Source organism: Sardina pilchardus, chromosome 16 (genome assembly GCF_963854185.1).
Source record: "Sardina pilchardus chromosome 16, fSarPil1.1, whole genome shotgun sequence".
NCBI classification, from domain to species: Eukaryota; Metazoa; Chordata; class Actinopteri; order Clupeiformes; family Clupeidae; genus Sardina; species Sardina pilchardus.
Window position 1 is genome coordinate 1,972,392 of NC_085009.1, and position 21,291 is coordinate 1,993,682.

A 21,291-nucleotide genomic window follows, 5' to 3' on the forward strand; every position below is an offset into this window, starting at 1 on the left:
TTTCAGCTTATAGGCCTACACCATTTTGGTGGGAGGTTGGCCTAATTCACTTTCCTGGGGGTCAATTGCGTAACTCTTTGTTTTACTTGTTTGACTCGAAATAGAGTTTTCAACTTCATATTCTAAAGAACTGCACTCTGGCTTTTTAATTATTTCGCTGGCTCCTCCATCCAATCACAAACGGCGCACTATGACCCGAAGTCATTTGACCAATCCCCAGCATTGTTATTACGCACCCATCCCAAGATGTGGAAGCCGTAGCCTCATATGTTCCCGTCCATTTGTTTGTGTGTAACTGAATATTGGCGAGTACATTTAAGTGGTAAGTTGAATACATGTTCTTGCTAAGCCATTTTTGAATTATGACCAAAGCTGCTAAATGAACCACACTTTGCGTATTTGGTGCGCTGTGTTGACCTAACGTTAGCTTATGTTAACATGCTTTGTTAGCTGGCTGGCATATTCCCATAGACATTATGTTCACATGTCGTTGCCCTGCTTGTCTAGTTTTTGCTATCAGAGGTAACGCTGTTCAGTAATGATGTACTGAAAATATTTTAACACCACAATGTATATGCTAACTCGTTTAACAGATTTAGCATAGCGATAACAAGCAACGCTCTCCAGAGAATCCATTTATGAGTCGAACTTGAGCCAATCGCTGCAAAGAAATTGATTTGGTGCCTGTGTGAAATGTCGTGTTACCATATATGGGTGATTTGGTTTGAAGTTGCAACTAAACTTTGCTAAATTCTGGACGTGTTGGTAGTGGTGTGTAAAGCAAATCAGCTGTTTGAGGATGACGGAAAGAGAGGAGAGGCGTTTCGCTGAAGTATCCCGCGAATCAGTCAAACTGATGGCGGAGAGCTCAGGGGTTGAACTCAGCGACGATGTTGCTGCCCTTCTCGCTGAAGATGTATGCTACCGACTAAGGGAGGCCACACAAGTAAGTCTGTCTTTGTTATCAACTGGGGTGGCTTTGGAGGTTTGCTTAATGTTCACACTTGATGTTTATGTCTGAGACTGGTCTTGAAGCTGGCCTTCACATGTACATGTGTTACTGAATTGTGATTAACACAGAGTAGCTCCCAGTTTATGCGGCACGCCAAGAGACGGAAACTGACAGTGGAGGACTTCAACAGAGCTCTCCGATGGAGCAATGTAGACGTGAGTTTATGAACTTCTAATAAACATCGACCCTTTCACTGCTGTATCTTCCAGTGGGCTGTTTCCCTCTGTATCCAAACAGCATTGCCCGTTTTATGCATGTCTTCTCCCCTTTTTGCTTTCCTACCAGGCTGTATGCGGCTATGGCTCCCAAGAGCCTATGCCTTTCCGCCCAGCCAAAGAAGGAGAACTCTTTTTTGTTGAGGATCGGGACATCAACCTGGTGGAGTTGGCCCTTGCCACTAATATACCAAAGGGCTGTGCAGAGACCATGGTTCGAGGTATGAGCCCTTAGCCATTGATGTCAGAATATATTTGAATGCAAATGAATATTGTTTTTAATGCAGGTGAATTATTTTATATCCACCTCTGATTGTCCCCTTGACAGTGCATGTGTCCTACCTGGATGGAAAGGGCAACCTGGAACATGGGAAAGAAGGGACAGGTAAAGGAAATCTTAACCTCAGTAGCAAAAGGATCCCTTTCTTCCTACGCTCAACAAAGTGGTTCTGAGCCAGTCAGCCTGGTTTTTGTTGCTTTTCAACACCGTCCAAATCCCTGTTGTATACATGTGCAATGAAGTAACCAAGCCACTAATGCATGCAATACCCAGAAACCCATCTGTTCTGTGTACTCACACTTCTCTGTGTACTCACAGTGCCCAGTGCTGTCCAGTCATTGTCTGAAGACCTTCTGAAGTATTACCACCAGATCACTCGAGCTATACTCGGTGAAGACCCACATCTTATGAAGGTACAGTTCCCCTTTTTACTCTTCAGACTGTAGACAATAGTAGTTTTTATCTTTCTTTTTCTCTGTGTGATTTGACATGCACTCTGTATTTAGGTGGCGCTGCTGGATCTGCAGTCCAGCTCCAAGATTGCTGCTCTTCTGCCATACTTTGTGTATGTCATTAGTGGGGTATGTGTGGTTGTTACAGTCTGTTTCAAACTATGACCATGAGTCAAATTGCTTGTGTAATGAAAGTAATCTGCCGTTTAAGTTGATAAAACATTGTTTACATTTTGGTTTACTTAACACTGGAGATTTGCTTTTTCACATCTGTCATGACACTGGTCAGACTGGTTTGTTTCATTTAAGCTAAAGCCATTTATTTAGTCTGTCATGTCGATGAATGAAAAAATAGATGGATTCCTGTAAGCATCTTTCATGCATTGTAGCAATGCAAGGTACTTAACAATAACACACCAATAATACAGCATATGAAAAAAGAAGAAGGCCGGACAAAAATAGAGGGACCTTCACGCAGCAGTGCCAGAACTTCAGCGAGGACTTGCTATTGCAGAGGTATCAACACCTTTCTTTGTTCCTCCTGGTCACCCTTGTCTTTGGTCCCTTCTCTTCAGGTGAAGTCGGTGAGCCATGACCTGGAGCAGCTGAATCGGCTGCTCCACATGGTGCGCAGCCTGGTGCAGAACCCGTACCTGTACCTGGGCTCGTACGTGCGCAGCCTGGTGTCCAGCGTCATGTACTGCATCCTGGAGCCCCTGGCCGCCTCCATTAACCCGCTCAACGACCACTGGACCCTGCGCGACTACGCCGCCCTGCTCCTCAGCCACATCTTCTGGTGAGGGCCTCACGGGCAGCACATCATGACCGGCCTCATGGACCAGCGGCAGCGGCAGTTTGGGTCCATGCTGGGTCTGTGGTGCTCAGCATTAAATCATAGATAGATAGATGTGAATTGATTACACAGGTCTGGTATGGACTGGCCATTCGATGTCTTGTCCATGTTAAGGTGCTTTGATAGAGTCAGTGCAATGGTGATAGTGTAAAAGTGAACAGTGCAGGGACCAGACAGGTAAGTTAAAGGATGTATATGTTATGACCACAGTCCAGATTGCAGGAGGGCTAATATGGCTTGTAAAACAGGTGGACATCAGACAAAGTGTTGTGATGGTAGGGGCCGAGAGAAACAGGCTGACGCTGAAAAGTCAATTTCTCCCCTCCCCTTTTGTGTGCCATTGGATGGATCATCTGCTGAATTGATGCAAATGTGATGTACATGTACTTATGACTATGACTTTGCTGTTAGTAGCAGGTGCTAGTTTGTAATTAATGTGATAGTATAGTCACATCATAACCCTGTGTGTGTGTGTGTGTGTGTGTGTGCGCTCGTGTGTGCTCATGTAGGACCCACGGGGACCTGGTGAGCGGGCTGTACCACCAGATCCTGCTGTCCCTGCAGAAGGTGCTGTCTGACCCAGTGCGCCCGCTCTGCTCCCACTACGGGGCCGTGGTGGGCCTGCACGCCCTGGGCTGGAGAGTACGTCCCTCACCTCACCTCCATACCTCCGCTCTCCTTTAGTCTCACACATCACTCTACTCTAACCTACAGATTTGTCTACAGAGATCTTTCTATTCATCCCGAAGGAAATGTTGGCTGCTAGAAAAAACCTAACATTTCTAAATGTTTGCTTTTACAAAACACTAAAACATATCATGATTGTGTGGGACAATTAAGTAAAGTCAGTTTGTTTAAACTTTGTTTGAAAATATTTCAAAGCAGTATGATATGTGCAGGCTTGTGCATCAGTGGTTCAGAATCATGTTATTGTATTATTGTGTGCATCAGTGGTTCAGAATCATGTTATTGTATTATTGTGTGCATCAGTGGTTCAGAATCATGTTATTGTATTATTGTGTACATCAGTGGTTCAGAATCATGTTATTGTATTATTGTGTGTGTCTCCCATAGGCTGTTGAGAGGGTGCTGTATCCCCACCTGCCGGCCTACTGGGCCAACCTGCAGGCAGTCCTGGACGATTACTCCGTCTCAAACGCACAGGTCAAGGCTGATGGACACAAGGTCTATGGAGCCATCCTGGTAAGTTAAAGGGTGACTTTGCTCCTCCCTAGAAACTACTCTGGTAACATTCTGATACTAATGGTAGAGATTCTTCTTAATAGTCCTTGATAGCATTAATTGTAGTGTGAATAGAAAAGTGATTGGCATTACTGGATGCTTGGAAGATTGTTGTGCTGTGTTTGCAGACATGTTAAATGTGCTACATCAGAGGCAATTGTGTGATTATCCTGTAGGTGGCAGTAGAGCGCTTGCTGAAGATGAAGGCACTGAGCCTGTCCCAGCCTGCAGAAGGAGAGGCAGGGAGCCAGCAGGGCATGAGCGGCGGGTTGCCGGGCTTCAGAGAGAGCTCACCGGGCCTCAGCCCTCCGCCGGAGCCACTGGCCGAAGCCGGCCTGGGCATCGCCAGCCACCTGCAGGCGGGTGGCGCCGGCTGCCCGTGGGAGGACTGGACGCCGGTGCCCCTGCCGGCCATGTACAGCGAGCTCTACTCGTTCTTCGGGGACAGCCTGGCTGTGCGCTTCAGCACGGGCCCGGAGCTGGGGTCCGGCTCGTCGGCCGGTGCCACCGCGAGCCAGAGCGGGCCCAACGGGCGGAAGGAGCCCGGGGGTGGCGCCGGGGCCGGCGGGGGAGCGGGTGGCAGTGCAGGGATGGACACGGCCCGAAAGATGCCCCAGCTGACGGCCAATCTCAGCATCAGCCCACGGCAGGACGGGAGCCCTCGGACAGAGCCCGCACCTCCCAGCCTGGCCGCAACTGCCCCGGGAAGGTAAGGGATACACCATAATATAGATACACCATACAGTACATGGTGGGATGCACTCATGTGCTACATAGACACACACACATCTATTTGAAATAGGTGTCTATGTTATAAACCTACTTCTAAACAGGTTTTTCTCACACATTACATCTCAACATTCTCAACACACAACGCACAACGCACAACGCACAACACACAACACACAACACACATCACAAACAAGTAACATTTACCCCACACACACACGGTTTACTCCACACTGCATTTAAAGTGTTTTGTTTAGTTGTTGACTCATTTCTCCTCTTCCTCCGTCTCTTCATCTCTCTCTCTCTCTCTTTCTCTATGTCTTGTGCTTTTCCTCACCTCTCAGGTCTCTTGCCCGATCCTCGTCCTCCTCCTCTTCCTCAGTCCAGCGCTCCCGCTCATCTTCCTCGCGGCCCGGTCAGCGCTCTGCAGGGCCGTCTCGAGACATCTTCCCCAAAGCCCGCTTCCCCACGCCGCAGGCCGGAGCCCCGTCCTTCTCCTTTCTCATTGGTGGACGCCAGATGGGCCGCCGTTGCCAAGGCCGACGCTTCCAGACGAGCTTCAACCCCCCGGCGGGAATGTCCACTCTGCCGCCACGCGCCTACGCCCACAAACTGCCCGTCATCGGCCGCGTCAGCAAACCCGTGCGCCGCTGGACATATTCCCACTACTCCCTGCACCTGCCTCTTTAAGGGCCCCTTGGAAGAGGAGAATTCTGGGTACCCAGAAGCCCTGGAAACCTCCTCTGATGGATGGGGGGCCAGTCAGAACTGGGAGATGCAGACCTTGGCGGTGTTAGTGTTCCGGATTCTGGGTTTTCTCTCTGTCTCATTTAGTCAGGCTGACGCATAAACTTCATGCCGAACCAAGATGGGTGGAGTTGTGCATTAGAACCTCTATCCCGACCCTCCCACTAAAGCAGCACCACAAAGCATAATGCTGCGTTCCTCCATAGAGGAATGCTGACGCAATACCAGAGATAGTAACCCAGACATTCGTTCTGCAATGGACCAAATCTCCATAGTAGAGTGGATGGACTGCACAGGTTTGTAGAAGACCTGAGCAGCTGGTGTCTTTGCACAGTTTTGTTAATCCCGAAATAAACATTTATACCATATTATGTACCAATGCTGATATCCTAGATATATTGTAAAATAAAGTATGATTTATGTCAATAAGTGGATGTATTCATTTTTGCCATTGTCAAAGGTTAGGATTTTTGTGTGTTTGTTTCTTCAGATATGCAACTTAGATTTTGTTTGTGTTTGTTTCTTTCAGATATAGATAGCTAAAATAAAGCACTTGACTTGTCTCCTTTGAGTCACTGGTCTTAAGTTCTGGTCTTAGCTTAGCTTTTCCAAGGTCTCCCTACCAGGGTGTTTTGTGACCAACCTGGGTACATTAACTCGGACTAAGTAGTATACCTCCTAATAGAAGAGCTACACGGCTTTGTTCTCCTAACAAAACATTGGCATTGGGCTCTTATTGTAGGAGGTTTACCACTTACTCTGAGTTGACTTACTCAGCGTTCAGGAATATCCCCCTGGTAATGTTGGATGAGAAAAGCAAAGGATCTTAAATGCGATTGCGAAGTGACCTACTGCGACAATTCGAACTCTTAACTGCATGTGGAGAAAGTTTAGGCTATAACAGTGAAATAAATGGTCCTGTAGACTTGTGTGTGCGTCAGCAGCGCGTATTTCTACAACACATGTGGGTTGACAACATGCGGCAGGCTACAGTAATTAAATTTTAAAGGTTGATGAATGCTGCATGCGCTACTGGGTGTTTGGTTACTTTGTGCGGAAGATAGATGCCCAGTCTTCAGTCTGCCCTCCTCAGCCAACAAGTGAGTAGAATGATGGCCCGCTGTTGCGACTCAACTGTAAGATTTGTAAGAGAAAACGCGTTCTCGTTTCTGTTGTTTGGATACCTTCTCTTTATACTATTTGGTGGACTTATTTTTATGGCACTTGAGCAGTCTGGAGAGAACTCTTTGGTGACCGAAGTGCAGGACCTTCGAACGAGGTTTCTCTCAGAAAACCGCTGTCTTCAAGAGAAACGACTGGACACACTGCTTAAAGAGGTGCTCACCGCCGGGAAAAGTGGAGTTGCAGTGCTGGAAGCTGACAGCGATCAATACAACTTTGACTTTACATCATCGCTTTTCTTCGTCACTACCTTTCTTACAACCACAGGTGAGACACACAAGAACACAGACTATTTTATCTTAAAGTTAATTCATAGAAATTGTGAGGCTTGATGAGGTTTTATGCCAAAGAGGGCAACTGTCAGATCTCTAGAAATTAAATTCTTCTGTTTTGTGGAAACAGCATTGATAGCCTTTTATTAATCTTGTGTTTGTATATTGTTATGATATTTTTTATATATAGTTAATCAATTTATAATTGTGTTTTCTAACCATATAAGACGTGAAAGATGTCAATGGAATGGAATTATTATTTTATCACACAGGGTGTGTACATCCTGTTCCTCTGTTGAAGCAAACACATTGGCACAGTCTCAGTCGACTCTTATCAACTCTTTAACACTGGCATAGTCTCCTTATCAACCCTTTCGGGCAAGTGCCTCAAGCTGTTCCTAAATTCAGTTGCCAGTCATGGACCTTAAACGAAAGAACACGAAGAAGCACAGGTTTTGATTAATCTCCTTCTACAATGGTGTCATTAATAAGTCCTGTGGTCCTGTCCCCACCCTCAGTGCAAACCAATCATCTCTGTTCTCATTTTAAGAACACCTGACTAAAATCAGTGTTCATTTGCTAAATCAGGTCTGTGTCTGGTTGTCTGCAGAGATGCTATGCTGAATTTGGGGGTGTTTGAGATGGTGTCTGTTTGGAAAAATGATCAAAAGTGATATCTTAAACCACCTTTTGACATTGTGTGTGTGTGTGAGAGAGAGAGAGAGAGAGAGAGAGAAACAAATAAAGAGAGATATTGTGAACACGTCTGCACTGAGAAAGAGTGTGTGTGGGGTGGTGATGGGTTGTGGTTGCTTTGAAGTCCCCTAACAGCCCTCTCCTGTGCCCTTGTGGCCCCCAGGTTATGGCACCACCATGCCCCTGTCGGACGGGGGCCGCCTCTTCTGCATCCTCTACTGCATGCTGGGGATCCCCGTCACCCTGCTCCTCCTCTCCTGCCTCACCCACGCCCTGCTCCCCTGGGTGACCGGCCGGCCCGTCCTCCACCTCCAGACCCGCTGGGCTCTCTCCAAGAGCCGCGCCGCGCTCACCTACGCCTGCATCCTGGCCGCCGCCACCGGCGTGCTGTTCTTTCTGCTGCCGGCCGCCGTGCTGTCGCTGCTGGAGAGCGACTGGAACTTCCTGGAGGCGCTCTACTTCTGCTTCATCTCGCTGAGCACCATCGGCCTCGGCGACTACCTGCCGGGCCGCACGCACAGCAAGGCAGCGCGACAGGGCCTGGAGTTCGCCACCTCCTGTGAGTACACCTACAGCTACCTGTCAAACACACCATGTGATCTGTCTCACCTCGAGAAAAGGTGTTCTTGGGACGGTGGTGGTGTAGTGGTTAAGGAGCTGGACTAGCGTACAGCCTGAAAAGTTGTGGGTCCAATTCCTGGCTTCCAGTATTGCATTCTTGGGGCATGGCCCTTGGCATGGATGGATTGTGAGCCACCAGGCCCCTGAGGAAAGACATGACAATACTCACCCTGGGAGAAAAATGTGAAAAATAACCCATTGTTATGATTTCTAGGCGAGTTTTGTGGAAAGAAATGGACAGATTGAGACAAATATGACATAACCATCAACAGATTTAGGACATCATGCTGTGAAAAAAGATGTCAAAACAAAGCTGATTATCACACATAGTGTGATCTGTGTTATGTGACTTAGGGGCCCCATTCAAATATCATGGTCGAGTAACATAACCCATATTGATGGGTCCTATCCTGTCCATACACGACAGTCAAGTAACACGGGTTATGTTCTGTGATATGAGTGGTCCTATTCACATATCAGTGGTGGAGAACATAGTGGTGACTTCACACAGCGGCTTGAGCTTCAGTGTCCTCTAGGCCGGGGCCCGGTAGGCCCATTCACTAATCCAGCCCTGGCCCTTGTAGTATAATGGACCAATGTAAGTGGCTTTGGATAAAAGCGTCTGCTAAATAAGTAAATGTCACTGTGATGTAAATATAGTTCTTGTGTATCGCTCGGACCCCAGGTCTGCATGATTGCATGCATCACATACAAGTCATAAAGAATATGCTTTTTTCTGAAAGTTTTGCCCTTTGTTTCCCAAGGATTGGACTTGTACTTCAGAGGCAATCCTTATCTTGGTCAACTTTAATCAATCTCTGATTCCTCTAAATAGGTCATGTTTACTTATTAGGTGTGCTATAATATGGCTTATGCAGAGGGACTTGCATTTTGCCGTTTAATTCCCAGATAGGTCATTAAACAGTGACTTCCTCTCTTGAAATGTGCTCCGTTTCAAAGATGAAACAGCTTCCAGCATAATGGAGGTTGTTGACAGGTTCAAATGGGCTGTGAGACTCTCACGGGAACCACTCTGTGAGTGTGTGAGAGTGTGTGTCCTCAGAGTCTTGTACAGTATGTCAGTGTGTGACTCAGCTCTTGGGAGTGTGCAAGGCTTTGTTGCAAAATCACAGTTCCTGCTGTACTGGAGTTACTGCGTGAGAGCTTGTATGGAAATGCTGAGGCGCTGTGAAATACCTCACACTGAGAACCGAACCAGAGCCTCAACAGTGTGACTGGAGAAGCCAGAGAAGTTTTGTCAACATGAAACATTAGAGGACTGTGTGTCCTGACACCCATCTTAGCTTTACTGAGTGAAGCTTTTCACAATCCATAACTGCATCAGCATGTTCTACCACAGGTTGCTGGGCTCACAAGCTTATCACAAGTATACAACAGCACATCATTGTCTTGCTCCACTGTATACTAAACGTAAATTTTACATTCATTTATTCAACTTCTGTGTTAACGGTCAGAGAAAACATCTTATACAGTAGATACTTTCAATAACCGTAACCATAATTTGTTCTGAGACACAAAGATGGAAGTTGTTAAACACATGCGTGTGCATGTGCACACACACACACACACACACACACACACACACACACACACACACGCACACACTTGCATACATACATACGATACAGATGAATTAATATTATATTTTCCCAGGCATAAAACTGAATAGGGTTAAGGTGTTAAAGTTGAGATGGAGAGCAGGCCCTTCTTTAGTAAACAGCCCTTTTCTCATGGCTGGCTAATAGGAGAAGGGATGGCCACAATTAGGTCTGCCTTGGCTCAATCTCCTTTGCTTCTCCTAATCACATGTTAAAGCCTTCATCTGTGGCTCTGCAGAATGCATGCAGGTCCAGAGAAAGTCTCAGTGTTGTTGGGAAATGGAATCCGCTGCTAGAAATGGTGTGTGGGCATGTCCTTTAACTGATTTAGAAACAGACTAATGTGAATGCACTAAAGGCCATGGGCCTGGTACACTGGAACGATGATGATGTGTATCCGTACTGTACTAGAAGTTGCTGTGGATAAACATGTCTACTACGTGAATAAATGTAGAAATCTAAATGTAATGACAAGCTCACTGATTTCATTTGTAAAATGAACATGCTGAAATCATTCACAGGAGAGCACAGCTCTTAATAGGCTGAACTTACACCCGGCCGTGTTAAATGCGTCTTCACATCTGGATAAAACATTTTCCAGTCTAAATGGCAGCCGCAAAATAAGCCATTATACAGCCAAACTGTGAGATAATAGGCTGTAGTTATCCAGTTGAATAATTTGTGCAAATGAGCAGTGGAAGGTAGGAACAACACTAGTTATGTGCAGATTTGTAATGATCAAATAGCTGGATCAGTGGGTTTGGATGATAGTTTTATCCTGGAAAAAACATGGCATTAAGATTTATTTGTAAGAGAATCTTGAATATAGAAAATGGCAATGTTTAGACGGGGAGTACTGTCTTCTGATGTTCTGTTGTTCTACTTGTCCAGGCTACCTGGTTGTGGGTCTGGTGGTTCTCCTGGTGGTCCTGGAGACGTTCTGGGTTCTCCCTCAGGTGCAGGGGCTGATCCGGCTCTTCGCCGGGCCCAACAGCACCACCGAGCTCAAGGGCGTGGACCTGGACGAGATGGTGCTGGGCTGGGACCACACGTGCCCAAACTCACCTGAGGAGGGGCCCAAGTATGCCCTCCCCATCTCCACCATCTCCCCCTGCCCAGCAGAGATGCCCCTGCCCGCTCCTCAGCCCTCACCAGAGAAGGGGCAGGAAGAGTTGCCCCCTGAGCAGCCCGCAGATACCCCACCCACAGACCCAAAGCAATGACACCGTGGTGTCATATTGCTCTGACTGAGTTTCATGGTGGTATTGTTTACATGACCTGGTATTTGCCATCATGTGTTGTCATGAGTTGTGTTGACAGCCTGAGATCATTTCTGTGTCATGCTTCATTAATGGAATCTATGCGATGGTCTTCAGATCATTGATTAGTTGGGCCTGGTGCACTCAGGGTTGATTAAACCCTCTGTGGATGATGATGATGATGTTAAGGTTTAGGTACCCATACATTTTAAACACTGTGACTAAGAACATAAGATGATGGGAAAAGGTTTACAACACCAAGCAAGAGAGTATGTTTGAATAGCATTGTTATATGCAGTCTTGCTATTTATGTCTTCAAAACACCATTATTTTCTCTTGTGCTATGTCTGGCTCACTACTGTGTGTTTTCCTTTTAGGTGGTGGTGAAATGTAGAACTGAATGTATCCAGTGTTCATTATCTGCTGTCTGATATCACCAGTGTTTCTGTGTGAGAAGACTGAGTTAAAAATACTTGTCCTGGGTTCTTCATTTGGAAAACTGATTTCATTTTATAAGAATTGACTGATCCTTATACTGCTCCCCAAGTCCAAATTCTCAGGGACAAGACCAAAAATGAACTGAAGTGATGTGCTGGCCCAATTACAGTTAGTTTCATGATGGCTGAGTACATTTACTACAGGCACTGAGTGAGTTAATCCAGTAGGGGGCAGCCTATACTCTCCAGACAGAGAGCCACTCTCTGGACAATTAGTTGCAACATTATTATGGTTGGGAATATCTATCTGCTGGGATTGGATCAAATTTCAAATAAATACTTAACCACTGTAAATAAGTAGTTCTTCACGATGTTCATATAAAAGATGTTTGGTTGTGTGCCAGTGTATGTGTATGTCTGCCCATGCTTGTGCATTCTAGTGTTTCCTCTACGGTGACAATGTGGCTTTCTCTGGTGCCTCTGAGCCCGGCTGCTCTCTTTGCCTGAGTGCCGTGTTATGCCCGGCATGATGACTCAGTCCTTGTGCCCAGTGCTGAATGCCCAGGCGTCCTGCCTGTCACCCAGCAGGGCAAACATAAACACCCTGTTTCAGCTGCTCTTATTAGGTCATCCGGACTCTTAGGTCATGCAGAGGTCTGGGCCTGGTCCGTCTGCCCTGGGCCTTTTGTTGGCCTTATGGGCGGAGGCCCGCTCTGCTGCACTGTGATTTTCTTTCAGAGGTGTCGGACACGGCTCCTGAATGCACAAGTGTGATGAATGAATGGACGATTCAATGGCTCTCTTGTACAACAGAAGGTGCCATGGCAACCTTAATTATGGTCTTTGAATAAGGAAAGGGGTAGCATTTAAACATACTGAAGCTCGTTTTGCTAAGCAGTATTGTAGAGTGATGGTGTAATAGTATTAACTAACTGACCCTTTTAGTTTCAGTCTCCTTTGAATTGACTAAATCTTACAATTTTTATATTTATATGAGAGCTGGCAATTCTCTTAAGGGAGTTTCCATCATTCTCATTTAAGATTTTTTTAGCTCAAGGGACTTTATCTATATTGTTACTGACATGACAATGACAGAAAAAGTTTTTTTAATACTATAAGCTCTGGATATTGGTATTTGTGCTGGAAATGAGTAAGCTGTTACGTTTGTGTGCAATCTCGTCATCATCAAAATGGGACGTTCCCACAGTGAGTCCAAATATTCATCTTGATCCTTATCAACCCCGTCACAAGGGAACAGCGCAGTTGTTCACCTTCACAATGTTCCTTTCAGACAGGAAGATAAGCTACGCTCCCTCACTGCATTGTGCAATCACTGCAGGCTCACTACTCAGACCCCAAGCAGTGCAGTCCTTCTGCAGATCCCCCTTGAGGTGCCCCATGGTCATTTTTAGGACACAAGAGCCGTTCCAGGTGTTGAAACAGGGATGAAGGGCGCTGGCGGTCACCTGTCCCTCTCAGGCTTATCCTAAAGCCTTGCGGCTCTGTCTGGCCCGTGACTGGGCTCACACTCCACCTCCAGGGATCTTTATGAGCGATGGTTGTACACAGGTCTAAATAAAACTACCATGGAGACAAACAGCGACCAGATACCCACATACATTATTCCGGACTTTATGACCCATCACAATACTGTAATCGACAAACATTACACAATACTGTAATCTACAAACATTACAGAACTCATATTCAGATAGATTTTGTTCAGTGGAGTCTTGGTGGTGGTGTTGTTGTTTCTCTTGTAATAACAAATAATCACTCAGGTGATTTGGGTCACCTAAGTGACCAGCCCTGGCCCATCTCATCAGCAGCTGTGGAATCACGAGGAAGCTCTCTGCCGCGTCAAAGGCGCTCTCTCATTTTCCTGGCACCCGGGAGTTTCCCCCTCCAGCTCACATGACCCTGCGCAATGCATGATGGGACAGGTATCATATTGCCTTCCACACTTACTTTAGATGTTTGTGGTGTTACTTTCTAGTATTCAGTATTGAGCAAGTGTGACCAAGATACTTCATGGTCTGCAAAATAGGCTACATGACCAGTGTAACTTGAGTATATGCTCACATTGCCTATGACAGTCTGCCTACAGCTGTATACATAACTTGGACACAATTCATTATGGTGAAAATGCGTAGAGTGTACTTCATAGGCATTAAGCTTTTCAGTAACCTTGTTAACTTTTTCCCGTGTGTGTGTCTGTGATGCAGCCCCACTCCCTGCCGGTCTGACAGACAGTTGACAGGTGTGTGGCGCTGCATGTCTAAATTTATCAAGGTCGCCTGAAGCATGCCACTTATCGCCTGTTATGTCGCCACAATGTGTTTTTCCACTGCTATGAAAAGAGACACATTTCAAGGCAATCACAGGCTTGAAAAACAAATAAAACCCACTTCAAATTAATTTGAAAGCATAATCATTTACCTCTAAAGATATTGAGGGTTGAATTTTTATCTTGTAGAAGTACTACTTCCTTTATGGATCTTCTTACCAATTGGCTTCAAAATGGACAAAAGGTGAAAAATAAGCAAATTAGCCAGGTTGAGTTCACAAAGGCTCATTGGCTCATTTGTTTGACAATCCAAACTTCTTTTTTATAAACCATGAAGCAAATGTTCAAATGAATCATGAGCTAAAAATATCTCTACCCTCTTGCTGATATTGTTCCCATTTCTGTTGAGATCGTTCCCATTTAATTTCTTCCCAGCTGTGGACATCATATTCTACATTCAGCTATACATTTGTTGTGATTGTTAGAACAGCTGATAAAACAGTTTTACATCAGTCTGTCATCTGGTAATGTTTAGCTCAATGTTTTTCTCTCTCCATGCGGAAGTCCTCATTCACTTCATGCTGTAAAAAAGTCATAATATTTCAGTAGGCGAGGCCTGGTGACTTCTTGGTGCCAGCTGTTGAAACATCACCTCCACCCTGGCATGGTCTGCCTTCCCAGGTGGCACTGGGGCAGGGATCTGCTTCCCTGCAGCTGGAAAACAGGAAGTCCAGCCATCAAGCCACAGCTAGCTCACAGGAAGTGGACCGTTGAGAGCAGGGAAATGGACCCTCCAGATGATTTCCCAGCTGCCCTTGCTCTCCAGGGATAAAGTGAGGTCACATACTTGGGGTCCCATTCTCTCTCTCTCTCACACTCTCTCTCTTTCTCTCTCTCCATCTCTCTATCTTCTATTTGTCTGCCTCATTGTCTCTGACTTCATTCATGCAGTTGAATTATTGATTATTAAGGGACATGAACTGCTCTAGATAAAAACAACTAACGTGGTCCTAACCACAAAGCCACTGTCTATAACATTATTCTAGCTGTCGTACTTTGGAGATTGGAGTCATTCAAAGCCATCTTCAGCACAATAAACATAACACTGCAAACATTATCAGCTCTGTAACATTCACTTGGATAAGTATTCAACACTGTTCTTATGCTTACTCTACTTCCTGAGGAACATATCTTCAGATGAAATACAACCATTTGGATTAATAGCGGATGTTGACTGTCATTTTGTTAGCCTCTGGAATGATCCAGCACTGTGGTTTCCTTGGGAAAAATAATGATGCCAAAAATATAGCTGGACTCCCCATTGAGTTTCTTGACCCCTCTGCAGTACTTGTTCTTAGGCCTAACCCCTTCCTTGTTTGTTGATTTTCCACAGAGGGCTAACAAGCTGAGACTGGCAGAATGGTGGTGCAAAGGCTCACAGACAAAGAGCCTTGAGATCCCTCTTAGACCGTGGCCCGCCGTCTATCTCTAGATATCACTGGTGTGCCAAGGCTTTGGTAAATTTTTTTTTTAAAAAATCAGTAGGTTGCATCTTAAACAATTACACCTATTCATGGGTTTCATCAGGTCCATTTCCACAGGTGTAATACAATCAAGCACCTTGATTATCAATGCAGACTGCATGGTGCTTGATTAATACACCTGTGCAAAGGGACCTGATGAAACCCATGAATACTCTCTAAAATGATACTAATATGTCACTACTAGAATATGGGTAGCCTAAGTTGCAGAAAGAGCTATATATAATACACATGTTTTGGCACCAGAATTATACAGGATAAATGGACTCGTGTGTCTTTATCACATTACAACTGTGACAGTCAGAGACAAAAACATTGCCTGCCAAAGGCCTAAATGTTAGTTTGGTTTCTCCACCCAGCTGTCGGTGTCTATAGACGGCCCACCTGACAGAGTATAAATACACCTCATTGCGCATGTAGGAGAAATAATTGCCACTCCGTTCAGCCTGCTGGGCAGAACTTGATTTTTGAAAGCAATACAATATTTAAAAAAAAACCTTCCTCCTGACTTTGATCAGACAAATGACGCAGGTTGTGTGCAGTTTTTGATCTGCATACCATCCTGCCGCCGTGCATAGGCTATTCCTTTCACAAATCTTTCGACGCACTAAAGCCTCATGATGACAAATGGTTTCCCCAACCAATAACTCATGATAAATAAGAATAAGTACACGTTGCGACATCTTCCTCTTTTCATAATCACTATGACATGACAATAGGCCTAGTAGGCTAAGCTTGAACAGTCTAAATAGGCCTATAACACCAGACCTTTGTTTGATCTATTTTTATGTTGTAGCCTAAAATTATAAGTCGCTATCCTGTACGCAGCGCCATAAAATAAAATGTGTAATGTTAATGGTAAAACATGAAATATCCTATAGTAGGCCTATCTCCAGATAGGCTCTAGCCTGCCTGTGAGTGTGCGGAGAGAAGTTGGATGTGAACGCCTCCTTAGATGCTGCAGCGTGCTTCTGTTTTGTACTGCGCTGCTTGACATTCGGTACATGTGAGTGAACTGCGCGCTGCGAACTGTAGCGCCGCTGTTGCCAGTGGAATCTTAGTTCTGGAAGGGAGGACACCAAGCCACTGTTCAAGGCTAAACTGACTTCGCCCATGTCTTCCACCGGGTCTCCGTGAAAAACAACTCTAAATCGGCGGCAGTCATGACTTCGGTATGGAAGAGGCTTCAGCGCGTCGGCAAGAGGGCTTCGAAGTTTCAGTTTGCTGCGACTTACCAGGAACTGGTGGTAGAATGCACGAATAAATGGTGGGTGATGTCTGAGAACCTGCGTGTCTTGACAGAACTTTGACATTTATTAAGACCACGTTGTAAACAATGGTGTTTCTCTTGGTGTAATGACATTAATGGGATGTTTAACAATTGAGTAGCCTACATGTCTTGAATACGAGTGTTCTGAGTAGCTTATTGTGTAGGCTATATGCTTTTGAATGGTGGTTGCCAGTTCTTTGGGAAAGCAACCGCCCCGTTAACAAATTATATTGGATAGAATCCCAGCTTCATTGTCAATTATACTAACCTATCTATTGAAAGTTATGTCACTTGTCCTCATCTAACATAAACAGCCTACACTTGCTACCTCATGCACGATGCTCTGGTCATCGTCATAAGGAAGTGGCATGGCATCGAATCAGACATCACCAACTACACTAGCATTACCAAATTGTCGGATACGCCAGGTAGGCTATAGAAGAAGCTCAGCAGATCTATTATAATATTAGCCAATACAAAGCCCTTGCTCGTTTGTTCGAATCACTGTGTTGTTCTTGCGCGTTTGGCTCCTGACGGAACGTATAGCTAGGCTACTTTTATTTGTTCCTTCACTCTGATAGTTAAAATGTCATTTGATATTCTGGAGATCTCCTGTTGATGTCTATGAACTTTTGTAGACATTCTTGACACCTAAACTATTTTGCTGATATAGGAGTCGTGTCCAAATGTCATGTCATTCTGTAGCAGCTGCGCCTTCCCTTTTATCATAGGCAACTATAATATCATGTTGTGACCACCTTTGGCTTTGGCGATCCTTAGCACTGATACGTTTAATCTTGTCTCATAGTCTCATTGCGATCTCTTGTTTTCCTTGCGCACTGATGTCTGGCCATTGGCCACTTTATCATCCACCCATCAACCCAGAATGTATTAACCGAGAGAGACCCAGAGTTTTAGCCATAATGGCTGAACGCAGGGCAGAGATTCAGAAACAGCTTAATACATCCAGTGATCAGGGCAGTGGCTGTTTGGCACGGGGATGCCACAGCCATGTGTGACTGGCGTTTCTGATGTGTGTAGGGCCTGATCTGTTCCACTCTTATGGATTCAGTGATAGCTGAAGGCATGGCGTATGGCGTATGGCAGCCGCTGCTGATTCACAGGGAGGGGATGCAGTCAAGTGGACTAATGTGTTACTGAGATACCCAGACACGTGGATGTACACGCATGCCTCTGCACATGCACACATAGGCAGCATAGCACTACTGCAGCTGCTCCACACACATGCAACACACACACACACACACACACACACACACACACACACACACACACACACACACACACACACACGATTTCAATCAATTCATTCAGTCTGTCATACATAAAAAAATAATTTCACTGAGAGTTGCAGCTATTGAGTGTTAACTTGTTTATACAGTATATGCATGGGTAGGCCTACATACATGGACATACTCAAACATGGACACACTCAAAGACACCCCCCCCCCACACACACACACACACACACTCCAACACACGTCATACACATAGACACCCACACACAACCTCTCTCTCACATACACAAAGGGTCACTTGTTAGTCCATACTCTCTGCTAACAGCATGCTTCCTGCACACTACCCAACTGAGTCAGAGCACCATGCATGTATGCAGTCTCATATGTTGTGCTGCTCTTCCCCCCTCACCCAGTGTAGTCAACTATAAACATCACAACACGTTTGTCCTCCAAACCTCTGGGCTGTGAGCTCAACTCCCTGTGTCCTCTGGCAGCAACAGTATGGTGGGAGTCGCCTCCAATTCCATTAACATTATTCACGTTAGCTGCAGGGACACGTGACCCCCCCCCCCCCCCCCCCCATTCCCAGTCCCATCTCTCAGAGCTTCAGCAGCAGCACCACCCACTCCTCCCCAGCCTACACACCCATCTCCAGAGGTTCCCACAGGAGCCTATTAGGCCATGCAGTCAGACTCTAAATGCGACTTATTCTGAAATGTGCTGGAATGCATTGCTGGTGTACAGCCTAGAGATGGCTAGAGATGCCAAGATTATAGGCATGTAATCCCAAGGAACACTTGTATTGACGAGATTCACTATCTTGTGCCATAGCTAGAAAGTGCACCCGGAGCCATTGAATGTGTGACTCATTTCCCTGGCCCTGTGGCTGCATGTCTGTTAGTAATGCAGGCATGTTAGCCACAGATGTTGCACGAGTGGGTTAATCTGTGGATTAATCTGTGAAGTGTACGGTGCACAGTGTCTCAGATTCATTCAATTTGATTGGGGACCCTCCTGTAAATTACTTGTTACATTTTGCATTATCTGCAAAATGTTTATGATTATTCTTATTTCATATTCATCTGTAGCTACTAGTTCTGAGTTGTTTTGAGATATTTCTGCATCTGTAAGTAAACATGGTTTTCTCTACATAATTTTCTGATGATTCTCTGCATACTTTTTGGTGGTGTGAAGTTGTGTTGTACAGTGTTCACAGAATGTCATACACGTGTGCTGTACACACACACTGTGCTCTATTATGGTGCATTGGGATAGTGTACTATGTGTTATAAGCACACAGTGGCTTCTGAGTTAGGAGTGAATAGGGAGCAAGTCTGGACGGGTGGCAACCACAACAAATGTACACGATAGCAACCCCAGCCTAACGAACATTACATAAGGGGAAGCAGCCTGGCAAAGCCCTGGTTTATGTTAGCTGCCGGTAGGAATGTGTGAAATGTGGAATAGCTGGCCCTGGCTATTGCGATGGACTGATCAGGCAGAAGCATAACATAGGGGGCTTCAGACTGTATCTTTAAACACTTTAAAAACAGAGGAGTCAATGGACGTTGTTAGGTGCAGTGAAAATAATTGACAAATGCCTAGGCCTTCAATGTAACAGGTTTGGAAATATTAGCAAGTGTCATACATGTAATAGTCTAGGCTATACATATAGTTCTGGAATTGTACACTTTACTGAAGCTTACTTTGTTGTTCTTATGTAGCACCCTTTCAGTAATCACAGCTACATGTTTAATGGCTACTCATTGTGACAACTCATACTCCTAAACCTGACCTCTATTTCTCCTGCAGTGCACTTCCCTGAGCTAGCAGCAAGCACAGGCAACATGTAGTGAATGGTGTAGCGCTGTGTGATAGAAAAGTTGTGTTAAGGAGCCACACTGGGCCCGTGCCATTTGATGACCTCCTGTCTGCTGGCGAGCCAGTCCATCTGGGCCTTCCTCCCCTGTTCTGGGAAGTGGCCACAGTCTGCCATGTGATCTCCTGGGCATGTTAGATCTTTAACAGTGATCCGTAGCATTACCCTGAGCAGGCTTGTCATGGTGGCTAATATGGGCCTGTGGTTATCTGAAGGGCAGTGGGGTGGTCACTGGTCACCTCTGCCGCAGGGCTCCATGGTCATTTGGCTGACCAGACTGTGTGGTCATTTGAGGCACGTGCAGCTGTCCAGACATCTCTATGATGAGCGTCGTGGATGACTAAGGGTTTTTCCCCTCAGTCTTGACTCAGCATTTCAGAATGCTTGATGATGTTGACATTTTACACTTCCAGCAAATCATTAAGCACTTTCACTTTTAGCACTTTTAGCAAAGTGATATACACAGCAAGGTTAAGATTATGGATAGTACGCATATCAGTAAGTGTATTGTCAGTGAGTGAGCTCCTTGGATTTTTGATGGGTATTGATTTAAAAGGTTTAAGTTGAATCATGAATGCTAACACTTGTGATGTTGACCCCTTCCCAAAAGGGCGTTTGTAACTGGATTAAATCCTTGTGCTGTGTCACTATCATACATTAATACTCTTCGTATCACCTTTATTTGAGCTCATATGTTTCCTTTCCACTCTGGGCAGGGCTGGCTGCACTGCAGCAGATAAAATACAACTATTTTTATGCGTCACTTTTACAGTTAACCCCCTCCTTAGGGTTGGAGGGTTCAGCCCCCCTTGCCTCTTATTCTGGGCCCGTCCTGCAGTCAGTGCTGTTTGCCAAATCTATTTCTGCTCAGCCCCTCACTCTTTGGCTCTCTCAATCACTCGCTCTAACACTTGCTCTCACAGTCACAGTCAGTCAGTCATGCTCACTCGTTGGGTTTGCCTTTCTCTCCTGTCCACACTGCTGCTATATAAGTGACCTGCAACGTGAGTAAGAGGTACCCACGAGACACCCTGCTCATGCTATAGGCTCCTCTAGCACAGACATCTTTGCCAGATAGAAATAAGATCCCACAGTAAGGCGGTCCCTCCTCATGTGTAGGGGGATCTTCATGTAGCTATTGAAAACAATAGTGAAAAACATACGCTGCCATAGTCCCAAGGGAGCAATGAAACCAAAACTTGTTTGAAATGTTTGGCAAATGTTTGGCAGGAGGATCTTCTTATAAACAGATGATTAAGAGTTGATTACTATTAGTATGATAATTAGAAGTTAATAACATGAATTATGTCTACAAAGTGATTTATTGTTTGCAATCGCAAGGTTTCCCAGAAGAAGAAAAGTTCAGAGGGAGGTTAGCTTGTCAGTTCTTAATTATGTCTTATTGTGTCTAATTGTTACAGTTGCCTCAGGGTTTCAGG

At 45.4% G+C, this 21,291-nt stretch overlaps 3 protein-coding genes across 3 annotated transcripts in view; all 3 read left to right on the forward strand.

Moving 5' to 3' along the window:
* The first annotated feature begins 196 nt into the window (after positions 1-196).
* Positions 197-5,959, forward strand: taf6l (TAF6-like RNA polymerase II, p300/CBP-associated factor (PCAF)-associated factor). Its single transcript, XM_062516696.1, has 12 exons — positions 197-322; positions 770-946; positions 1,081-1,167; positions 1,298-1,448; positions 1,556-1,612; positions 1,826-1,920; positions 2,014-2,088; positions 2,535-2,755; positions 3,322-3,454; positions 3,887-4,015; positions 4,231-4,763; positions 5,128-5,959. The coding sequence occupies exons 2-12, from the start codon at positions 800-802 to the stop codon at positions 5,471-5,473; spliced, it is 1,974 nt and encodes a 657-aa protein (XP_062372680.1). The 5' UTR covers positions 197-322; positions 770-799; the 3' UTR covers positions 5,474-5,959.
* A 388-nt stretch (positions 5,960-6,347) lies between these two features.
* On the forward strand, positions 6,348-11,883 carry kcnk7 (potassium channel, subfamily K, member 7). The gene is made up of 4 exons (XM_062516697.1): positions 6,348-6,630; positions 6,763-6,979; positions 7,844-8,239; positions 10,812-11,883. The coding sequence occupies exons 1-4, from the start codon at positions 6,595-6,597 to the stop codon at positions 11,141-11,143; spliced, it is 981 nt and encodes a 326-aa protein (XP_062372681.1). The 5' UTR covers positions 6,348-6,594; the 3' UTR covers positions 11,144-11,883.
* Positions 11,884-16,458: 4,575 nt separating this feature from the next.
* The window catches only part of ehbp1l1a (EH domain binding protein 1-like 1a), a 46,916-nt gene continuing 42,083 nt past the window's right edge, over positions 16,459-21,291 (forward strand). The window contains exon 1 of the mRNA XM_062515865.1: positions 16,459-16,711. Within this exon, the coding sequence (XP_062371849.1) occupies positions 16,608-16,711 (104 nt within the window). The 5' untranslated portion in view covers positions 16,459-16,607. The remainder of the gene's footprint in view (positions 16,712-21,291) is intronic.